General features: G+C 51.3%; 1 protein-coding gene across 1 annotated transcript in view; it reads right to left on the bottom strand.

Annotated features, from left to right (window-relative positions):
- Window positions 1-52: 52 nt before the first annotated feature.
- Window positions 53-11483, bottom strand: part of LOC117217980 (uncharacterized) — a 296657-nt gene continuing 285226 nt past the window's right edge. Inside the window, exons 24-26 of the mRNA XM_076519423.1 lie at window positions 8395-8561; window positions 7364-7427; window positions 53-7188 (exon numbers count right to left, since the gene is read on the bottom strand). Of these exons, the coding sequence (XP_076375538.1) occupies window positions 7144-7188; window positions 7364-7427; window positions 8395-8561 (276 nt within the window). The 3' untranslated portion in view covers window positions 53-7143. The remainder of the gene's footprint in view (window positions 7189-7363; window positions 7428-8394; window positions 8562-11483) is intronic.

The following is an 11483-nucleotide window of genomic DNA, read 5'->3' as shown; positions in this document are numbered from 1 at the left end:
CCGCTCGCGCGTGTACAGCGTGTCGGGGATAGCAATGACAACGAGCGGTCGGTTTATTTGAAAAATATTTAATAATAAACATTGACAATATACAGAGAAAATACGCCATAAGAAGTCGCTATGGGAGTAATAAGAACCTAACAACTGGTCCAGACTTACAAAATATCATCAAATCAGACAATGATAAAGGTGTTCCTGAACGACACCTCGTGTGTGTACTCCTATCAGTTATTTTGCAACTAAAGTTCGAGTTGATCGTATCCTTGTTCTTTCGTACATACATTTATATACCTGACGTGTCACGGTATCCCAATTTTCTTTGTTTATCATTAGTATTATTTTTTTGTTTTCTTCTTCGTCTCGTCGAAATTTTTTCGCTTCGCGTGTGTGTGTGTATATACGAGTGTGTGTGTGTGTGTGTGTGTGTGTGTCCTCCATGCGTCCGTGTTCGCGTCCGCGTGTGTCTCCTCCTGTTTGCGTGTCGTGTACGTGTACGTGTCGTGTTCTTGCGCGGAACGGTCGCTCCGCACCGCTCGGCTTCCGAGGAAGAGATTCGCGAGCGGAAACGAAGGTCGAATCGCGACGTTGCTCCGTAGCGTTTCCGCCCGCGAACCCGTCTACGCTGCGAGGGAAGCGAAAAACAGGCGGTGGCGGCGGCGGCGGCGTTCGCGCAATCGTTTGCCGCGTTCTCTATTATCGTTACTATTTGGTTATTCCCGACGCTTGTTCCGTCGATCGAAGGATCTTTTTCTCGAGCCCCCTCGATCCCCCTCGAGCCTCGAAATTCTCCCGGAGGTCTCTCGAGATCCGACGATCCCGCGGCCGCGGCTATATATACCTACGACTAATTCGACAAGCAGCCATCTGCGCGCGTTCGAAACAAAATGCCTACCGACACACCGGCCAGAATATCGCCTGCTCGAGCATGTATGTACAGTTTGCGTTTTTTCTCGCGAAGAGGAAGCTTCCTCGGGCCAGCGGCCGAAAGATCGCGGATCCGATCGAGGAATCGGCTTCGATCGCGGGCTTTTCCGTGCTTTTCCGTGCGCGCGCGCGCACCGCTGCGACGTTCGACTTAATTTTACTTCGATGCCCTAATGTCGTGGAACATCCCTTATTTTTAGTATCGCTTCGCCACCCCTTCCCGCTCTCGTAATTCGAGGAAAGAAAAGATTTTTGGGGCTCGGCGCGCGTCGTTCTCGAGATCCCGCGCGAAGCGGACTCGTCTTCCGCGAGGCCTTTCTCCTCGTCCGGAAGTGTGCGTTCGCGAGAAACATAGACAGAGATAGCTAGAGGGAGAGAGAGAGAGACAGAGATAGAGAGATTAGAGACGGTAAGAAGAGAAAAGACGCTTTCGGCGACGAGTCCGCGACGAGGATCTCGAGCGTACGCCTCTTCCCCGCCTAGTACGCTAGGATATGTTGCTCGTTAGATGTGTCGTTACGTTTAGTCATTGTATTTTTCCTCGTCTAGATCCGCTTCCGTTTCTTCTTCTTTATTTTTCTTAATTGTATCTTAATTCTTCTTTTTTTTTTTGTTGTTTAAATCCCTTTTACTGCCTCATAATCATTAATTGTATTATTATATCAATAATATTTATATATGTATAACGTTACGGTGCGTATCATCGTATCATCTCTTGGTTTATTTTACACTGCGATTATTCCCGCTAGAGCTGCTCGGAATCGGGCGTACGGTGGAACCAAGATGGATGGGGGATGGGAACCGAGGAGGAGTACGCGTTCTTCTTGCTCCCCTGGGGCGTTCTTGTACGGGGTCCCGTCGAAGCGGTCGTCGACCATTTTTTGGTACCTCGTCGACCAACGATTCGATAATCGCGACAAATAGTTTTTTTTTGAACGATTCGAAACAAGATCCCGATGGATCGGGAACAACTGTTCTAAGAGTATTATCGGGGCTCTATGGGAGGAGTCGAGTATTATTTCGGCAAATTAAGAAACCGTAGTATTTTCGTCGGCGCATCTAGCGTTACAAACTCGGGCTCCGAGATTCTACTTTTGTCAACGCGCGCGGTTACATTATTCTTCCGTACGCGGATTCGTTAGAGTATAAGAGGACTAAGATCGGCGTTCCTAGCGTCGAGACAACTTCCGGGGACGGATGCTACCCTAATCCGTCCGCCCCCGGCTAGACCTAATCCGCGGGGCCTTTTTTTATACAGCAATTCGATTGGTTACATATTCCGATATTCCTCTGCTCGGAAAGAGCACGGGGCGTGAATCGGGGGGTGAACGCGCGGCGCGCGCCATAATCGGTGGTTTCTTTTCGAAAGAGAACGTCGTAGAGCTCGCGTTTTAATTCTTCTTACTTTCGAAACGTCTCGAGAAACCTAACGGAGAAATTTGAGAAAAGCTTTATATCGCTTTTAGTAGTTGAATATTTTACGCTTTCGACGCAAGTTTACGCATCGACGCGTAAAGCGTTCTCGGCAGCGGCAAATACGCGATTCTTTAAAATGTAATTATCGTTCGCTTCGTCGCGACGAGCGAACCGATTTACTTTCGAAAAGATCCACGCGGCGGAGCGTTCGTCCCCGGAGCGTTCAACCCCGCGTACAAACTGAACTATCGTTAAATTACGATTCGAATAATCTTTACAGAAACGGTTATACGTTCTAAAATTCGAGACTCGGTGGCCGAGGCCGCTTCGACGTACAGTTTTGTTATCGGCAATTTAGCGAGGTCGCGAGGGCATCTCCCTTGTAACGCGGCGACGCGACCTTCGAATCGCGAAGAAAAGAAACAGGAAAAAGGGTAGCAGCCGGGAGAGCCACGAGAGCCGGGAATCCATCGACGATACGTAATATCGAGGTGTGCGATAGGCCTGCGTGATAAAAATACGGCCGACGAAGAACAAGAAGAAGGATCGGCTGGTGACGTACGGGGGGTGGGTGGTATTTTCATGGGGGATTTTCGAGGGAGTTGTGCACTCGTGACGAAGAATAAGACGCGAAGACGATTGAGTCTCGCCTAGAATTTGAGCTTTACCTTACGCTAGCCACTAGTATAGTAATAGCCTACCGATAAAGGTATCGATTACGAGTAAGTATAAATTGTAATTACAGTGTACAATATACAGGGATAGAACGTGTCTCGCGGTCGGGCCACCCGGCCTGCCACGCGTCCCTCCGGAGAACGGACGATCGTCCGATATCTCCCCTAAACGTCGATCGTTTCTCGAGCGTATCCGGATCTTCGAGAGACTCGCGAGCAACGATTACGAACGTCCCTGTTTCGCCGAGGAACGGCCGTGGCAGGTCCGTAAGGAAACGGCCAATCTTTCGAGAAAGCGAACCATTTCTGGCCATTTCCGACCATTCCCGACCATTCCCGACCGTTTCCTTCCCGGACCGGGGCCTCGCGACTACACTCTCGGTTCTCGTATCACTAGCATTTACCAATTTGTAGTCTCATTTAAAATCTACGCTCGTTAATTCAACGTTTACAAGAATCATGTGTGAGTACGCGGTGTATCTTTTACTTCGGAGTTCTGCTCGAAAGTCGATAGTTTCTCCCCAAAACTTGCGCGCCGGATGCGCCGAATTTCCCCGGCGATTCTTCTTCTTCTTCTAGTCTTCGTAGCGTATTCTTTTTTTTCTTCGGCTACTTATTCCTCCTTCTCTTCTTCTTCTCCTCCTCCTCCTCCTCCTCCTCCTCCTTCTTCTTTGTGCTCAACGATCCGATCTTAGTCGACACGGTCGTGCCTCTAATTTCTTTTTCTTTGTCGTATTTACACGTACCGATAACGCTCGCGACACGAAAGATAGACAACGAGAGTATGGTTTGTAACTTTTGTTCGATCACGGCCATGTCCCTCGACGAGAAGAACGACCCCCGCCTACGTAGCCTACAGCCTAGATTACCTATCGCCTATCGATCGATTAGATTCGAGAGAAACGTAAATATAAAACGTAGCCGACGGCAGAACTACCCGACGCGCTCTCCTCTATGTAGAAAATAAACGCGAACAAACGAATGATCGAAGGGACAGAGACAAAAAACAAAATAGAGCGGGGAAAGACGGAAAAACGGTCGTGTCGGACAGAGATGCGGTTAGAGAGATATAGTGGAGCGTGAGAGGGGGGAGGGGAGGGCTAGGAAGGAAAAGAGAGACAGAAAATGAAAAAGGAAAAAGAACGTCTTTGTCATATTTGGCTATTTCACATGACTCTGCGTAGTTTTGTAATATATCCCCCTTTACTTGTCTCGTTTCGTTCTATATTTGCACGCGCGCGATTTGTTGCTTCCTTTTCTCTCTCTCGCCTAACTTTCTTTTCTGCCGTACTATTCGTTCATTCGGACATCACTCGCAACGTTGCCCATTTACGCTTTTACATCGAGTCACGCAACACGGCTTACCTACATATACATGAATATATATATGTGTATGTATATATATATATATATATATATATATGTGTGTATGAATATGTATATATATATACACACATATCTATTCATTTATTTATTTATTTACTCATTTATTTATTTTTATTACGATAAATCTCCACTTAACTAGAATTTAACAGGGATTATCACACTCACTCGGCTCAGTGTGCGTACCATTTCCCTCTCGCGTTTTGCCCCCGCAAAGGAGTACTCTATGCGTGTGTAAATCTGTCTATGTATGTACTTGTTTGCATGTCTGACAGTTTGTATGTATACACGTGTGAGTGAGAGTGTGTTTGTGTGTGTGTGTGTGTGTGTGTGTGTGCGTTTGCGCGCGTACGTGTAAGGTTCGTCTTCGATTCGATCGATAAGAATGCGTTGATGGGGAATATCGGTGTTCGAGAACGCGGTTGCCGAATCGAGGAACTCGATCGAAGTCTCGGCGGTGAGAAGCTATCTTTCGGAGCTCGACACCTTAACGCGAGAACCGAGTGCGATGGAAGAACAAGGCGTGAACAACAAATGAAACGTCGAGATTAATGATTACTCGGGGGAACATAGAGAGACTATTTGATCGCTTCTCGACTCGCGTCGGATTCCCATCGCTGAACTGATCGCGACAGGACAGGGTTAAACTAACGCGGTGGTGGGCTGCCAATGATTGTTAAACGATTTCAAAATGATTTCGAAACGATATCAGAATGATTCTAAAACGATTCCTCTCTCGAGTCGACGAACACGCTCGCCCTCGCGTTCGTTCCAAAGATTCTGCAAAATCGAGACGCGTTTGTGGTTCGCGAAAATCCAAAAGAAGGAACAAGACGATCGATGCTGATACGACAATTTCGTTGAATTTCGAATCGTGCGATCGTCGACGGAGGAACGAAAATTTGCTTTCGTTGGCAAACGAAAGGTAGGTAAACGATGATCGATAAAATCTACCAGCGAGAATTTGATTCGCTTTACTCGTAAGGCGATTAACGCGACGGCGAGCGTGTCAAATGCTTTAGCTATCGGAAGTCGCTCACGGGACTTTCGAACGAGAAGGAGTTCGACGCTTGTGCGTCAACACCCGAGCACCCGAGCACCCGAGCAGGTACTTTCGATATATGCTTGAAATTTTTTGTACATTTTCGTTGGAGGATAACACGAAATCGATAAAAATATGAAATTATTAAACGAAGTTGCTATCGAACGATCGATTGGAAAATCCTCCTCGCCGGTAGCTAAAGCCGACGTTGAAGATCAACGCGGCGAAGAATCGGGGGAGCGGTCGAGGTTAAAACGGTCGAATCTTTCCACCAACGTCGTTTTCAGTTCTTCCGACAAAGAGCGACGAGATAAGAGAGCTGGAGCGTCTCGTTCGGTCTCCGACGCGTTCGTTCGCTCGCGGAGCCCTCGACGAAGCGAATCGTCGAGGTCCGTGGAGCAGCGACGGCCGGTCGCGATCTCGAACGAGACAGTGAGTATTCGAGGGAAAAAAAATAAAAGGTTCGGTTAGTAGTCTCGGAAGTCGGTAGAGATTGCTTTCCGTTTTGACTAGACCCTGTTCGGAGCAGAATCAACGGCGTTCCAAAGACGATTTTCTATTCCATCGTTCACCCGGTATTTGGCATAGAAAAACCCTGTCGCGATAGGACCGTTGCTCCACCGCTTTCCTCCGTTCTCTCGCGTTCTCCGTTCGCTACCGCCGAGCCAGAGCGCTACCTCGAAACGATCTCGTCTCGATGGTCTTCGATTTTCGGATCACCGACCGACAGCCATTACCGCGGCAGAATCTCGAAAGGCGACGAAACGATGGAAAATACGAAAAGGAAAAAAAGAATCATAAAATGCTACCGATCCGAATCTACGAAAGAAAATCACCCGGAAAACGAATTATATACAAAATTCATTGGTCGCCGTTTTTTCCGACGATAGAATCGAAAAAAACGAGAGTATCTATCGTACAATTACAATAAAAGATAAAAATCGCCGTTAAAAAGCCGGCTATTAAAACAAACTTCGCTCGCGCGATTGCAACCGATTTCCAGAGAGACGCGTATGTACGCGCGCGCGTCGGCGCATCGGCCTCGTGCACGAATGGCTATCGGTTTCGGACCCGCGACGCGTTCCAGATACTTTCCGCCTATTTTCCGACGATCCGCGTTTTCCCTAACCCTTTCCCTTTCCTTCTCCCGTCCGGTAATTCGGTTCGTCAATTTTCCCGATGCCGGTGCCGGTGCCGGTGCCTCCGTCGGCCGGTTATCGATCGGAGAAGGTTCGACGCGACGGACCTTCGTCCTCGGATCGAACCGGAGCAAACTCGCGAAGGCTCGTCTCCGGCCTCCGATTACCTCGAATTTTTCTTCCGATATTTTCATCCGGCTTCCTTCTTCGGTTCTCGGATCGGCGACGCGGCGTCGGTTGCATCGGTTTCGCGATCGTCGGGGACTCGCGGGAATTCGCGTTTTCAAAAAAAATCGAAACGAGGCGCGTCCGTTTGCTTCTCTGCTCGATCGATATATAGGCGACCGTCCTCCTTCGTCGTCGACGAGAGAGTTCTAGAAACTCGGTCCTAAGAGGCTTCAGCGTCAGCGTGCACGGAGGATCCAGGCGTATTCGCTTCGTGGGGGTGATTTACGTGATCGGTGGCGAACGACGATGACGATTGTGTCGATTTCTGGTCATGTTGTGGCTGAGTATAACGGTGTGTGTACTTGGAAGGCTCGCGCTTCGCCGTGGCCACGGCTTCTTAGTACGGCGTGAACCTGTTGTAGCTGCCCCTGTACACCGTCGCCTGCGAACACCAGAAATTCCAACGATTTTCACGCGTTTCTCGACTCGACGCGTCCTTCTCGAACGACGGTCGATCATTTTGGAAGATCTTTAACGCGAAGATTCTACGAAGAATTCAACGGATCTTCGCGTCGAAGAAGATTTCGTCTCAAATAATCGTGCGATTTAAAGTTTACCCCATAGCCGGCCACTGGTCCGATACCGTGTCCAAGGTAGGGGTCGGCGTACTCGCGTCCGTAGCTGGAAGATGAAGGCGACAGAGCATTAAAATTCGTTCGGCGGATCGATCGAACGATAAAATGTGTTAAATAAGGAAAAGTGTTTTGAGAGGACGAACGAGAGGAGATACGAACGCAAGAGGTATCTCTAAGGATTTTCGACGGGACTATCGGTGCTTTCGGTAGGAGTATCGTGTTTGACCAGAGTCTCCAAGAATCTGCGACTTCTCAAAGGACGTCCTCGACGTTGGGGTCTGGAAGGACAATTCTGCTTGTGTACATCGTTTTAAACACGGTCTCCGCGGATAAGATCCGCCGGTACTTTGGTAGTTCGCGAGACGGTACTTTGCGGGAGCAAAATTTTCGGAGCGACCAGCCGCGCGTGGATTGAAAAACAAGATCGAAGGATCGCCGCGGTCTCCAAAAAAGCGAACCTCTACGCTCTACTCTCTACGGTCTACGGTCTACGGTCTACGGTCTACGGTCTACGGTCTACGGTCTACGGGGTCTACGGTCTACAGCGTAGCACCCTCGAGAGAATCAATTTATTCGATTACCCTAACGCGTTCGTTCCCCGATCGGGAAACGCATCCCCCGACCGCAGACCGATCCCTCGATCACGAGTGCTCGAGCACGAGCAGCCAGACAAGGGCTAAAGAGCGGCTGGTCACGGGTCGAAATTAAACCGAGGCGGCGGTGGGAGACGATGGGTAGGCTGGGCGAGCGTCCAATGGATTCTTGACCAAAGTACCGTCAACAAGTGGAAAGTTGGCGGATGTCTGGGCTCGCGAATGTGTTAATACGTGTCGGGGCGTCGAGGGTGGTCCGGGACCGTGAAGGGGTTGAAACGGGAGGACGAATGGGAGTCGGGGGTTCGGCTGGCAAACATCGTCGTAGGCCACCGGCCACGGGCTCGGGGCTGCCAGTGTGCCAGTGTGCCAGTGTGCAACCGTAAAAGCGTGCGAGTGTAAAAGTGTGCGTTCGCTTACCCCGCGACTGCGGCATATCCTGCGACCGGTTGTGCCGCAGCTGCAGCTGCGCCGTATGCGCGCGCAGCCACTGCCGTGTAGGTCGCCGCAGCTGCGTAGGTGGCCTGCTGCGCCGTCGAGAGGGGCGTCTTCAGCAACGGTGACGCTGCAGCTGCTGCTGCCGCGGCCTGAAACAAGAACCATGACCCGCCATGCAAGGCTCGAGCAAGCTCCAAGACCGGAAGAAGGTGGTGTCCTAGCGGAGAAACGGCGCTGACGCGTCCCCTCGGGCTCGGCAAGGTCGCGCCGCAAGGTCGCTGCGAGCTCTCCGCAAGGTCTCGATCTCTCCGCGAGCGGTCCCCGACTCGGAGGAGTCGGGGCTCGGGTGCTCGCGACCCTTTGCTCGCTGCAGACTCCGCGCGAGGACCTTGCCGAGCGCGGTTTCGCGTCGTCGACGAATCAGCGACCGCCGCGATCGACGGAAACGTCCGATCTTACCCCTCCGAATCGCTGGTTCGACGACGCGCGACGCGGTCGAGTAATTCGAGCACTGTTCTAAAAATGTGCGATTCTCGAAGCTACGGCTTTCCGTCTCGGTCAAAGCTTCGGGAGGAATGGCTTATGTACAGGGAGCGACGCGGAAAATGATCGCGTCGTTTGCTCGGCGAAATCGATTCGACGGGATACGACGCGACGCGTCGCGCGACACCTTCCCCCGCGCCGTTCGAGATTGTATTGGGATTCGCCGAAAAAATTCGCTCGATCGACTTTGTCGTCGACGATTCGAGAGGCGGGCGGTGTTCGGAAACAAGAGAGAAATGGAACGTTTCGTTCTTCGCGAGACAGTCTTCGCTTCGCGAAATAACGTTCGCGCTGTTCGCGATAGTTTCTTAGAGGGTGGGGGGTGGGGGGAGCGTCGTTGCACACAGCCCGATAAAGATACGTCGCATTGTTTGCTCGGAAAACGCGGGATTTTGGCGTAGAGAACGATTTTCGCGTTTCGCGTCGCTTCGGCGCGGCGGTGGAAGATTTTCAATTTACAGCGATACCTCGTTCGAGTTATACCACCTCGTGGAAATTGTACGTACAACACGTCGACGTAATTTGTGAGACGGAATCGAAATCGCAGAATCAAAGTTCGAACGTTGACGCGAGTAGGTGTCTCGCGGAGCTATCGAAGGTTGAATTCGATGCGTCGGGCAGCATTTGATCGGCGAGAAGATCGAGCGGTCGTTAACGCGGAAATCGTTTCGTGGGTAGGTCGACGAGCGGTTTCGCGAGAGTCTTTGAAATACCATTCCGGAAGAGCCCGCACACAGGGGTCCACGATCAGCTTTGGACGCTCGGAGATTATCGTTTGACCTATCGAAGCTGCCGTTGCCGAGAAAGAGAGAGAGAGAGAGAGAGAGAGAGCCGCACCGGAATTAAATCCCGCTCTTACTTTCGTCCCGTTTTATGAGACGGCTTCTCGCGTCCCGGGACGGTAATCCCGAAATTACATTACTCTCGTGGACGACCAAAGAAAGCCAGAGCTTCCCAGGGCTCTCTCTCCCTCTCTCATTCTTTCGACCATTTGTTCGTTCCATGGGATCGTCGAGCGTCGAGCGTCGAGCGTCGTTGCCGTCGCCGACGAAAAGTGCGATCCGGTTCTCGCGTGGCTAGCAGATTAGAATATTTTAATTGGACGTAGGGAAGAGACTGTTATCCGGTCGAATGCCGTATGGCGCGCCTCTACACGGGACGTTTTAATTAAACTCTTCGGGATAACGAGGCCGGGCACGACCGACGAAAGGATGCGTAGCCGCGCGAACGCGAAACCGAACGGCTGAGAATATTTTAATTGGAAATAGGAAGTCGTCGGGTTCGAGCCCGACGATAAATAGAATTCCGTCGCGAGCGCGAGCCTCTAATTAAATCGGCCTGCTAAGTTCCCTCTCCGGGGTCGGTAATGGCCCGGCGAACGCGTTACCGGACGTCGGACGTCGGACGTCGCGCGCGCCAAACGCGACGCATCGTCTTCGAGGAGCAACGGCTCCGCCTTGGCCCGGAACAAATGCGCGTTTCTCACGGGCCGGGTGATTAATGATTCGTTCGCGGGGGACACGGTTTCTTCGGCCGGCGCGGCCGCAGCCTATTAAGCGGAGTTCTCGTAAATCACGCGACTCCTCGCGTTTACCCCGAGTCGCAAAAAAATCGGCCGCCAAAAATAAGTCCAGCGACGATTTCCCGAGGCAAATTTAGTGCTGCATTTTTCCGCGAACGATTCGAAATCGCGCTCGAACGGCGTCTTTTGTAGCGACGCGGAACTTTCGATAATAATTCGCGACGTCGCGCCACCCCCCGTCGCCGTCGTCGTCGTCGTCGTCGTCGTCGTCGAGTAACGAAGAGGCGAGGAGGATCGCGAAAACACCGGTTCGATGGCGCCAGAAAGTTTGCCGCGACGGTTGTTGTTCCGGTGGCCGATCGGGCAAAGTCGGCAAAGAAATCGCGGAAAAACGGGGGACGGAGTTTCTGGGTCGCGTGCCGGGCTGATCTCCGAGACGAAGGACTCGCGCGTTCTCGCGATTTTCGCCGGATGTTTCGCGAGGGAATCTGGGTCGAGCGAGTCTCCCTCTAGAGCGTCGACCGCGTTTGGCTTCGCGAGGAAATTATTTAACCTTTCCCTCGGGACCTCGCTCTCCCCGGGACTTATTGCCCGTTCTTCGGGGCTTTTGCACCGACCCACGCAGCGCCGCCAATTTCTACGGAGATGCCTGTGCGGAACGATTCCGGCGCGAGACGTATTTCATCGAATCGATGTCGAATGCGTCGAGATTAACGATATTTTGCCGGTACTTTCGCGAGACGAGAACCTAATAACTCGTCGGAACGTTGTTGCTCCTATATTTCACTAGAAAATGGATCGCTATAATTCCTCTTTTCTTCGCGAGAACCGATTCGAATCGAGAGCCTGCGCCACCGAAACCTAATCGTCGAAGACGAATTCGCGGATAAAGAGTTCTTGGCGCAAAAGCCCTTCGAAGCGGCTTCAAGCGGCCGAAAGGAGCAAGGCGAAGTCGAGCATCGAATATCGACGAAGTAAAATTGTGCGGTCGAACGTTAAATATCTA

The sequence above is a fragment of the Megalopta genalis genome, chromosome 1 (genome assembly GCF_051020955.1).
Source record: "Megalopta genalis isolate 19385.01 chromosome 1, iyMegGena1_principal, whole genome shotgun sequence".
NCBI lineage: Eukaryota > Metazoa > Arthropoda > Insecta > Hymenoptera > Halictidae > Megalopta > Megalopta genalis.
This window is presented reverse-complemented; position numbering and strand designations above follow the sequence as displayed.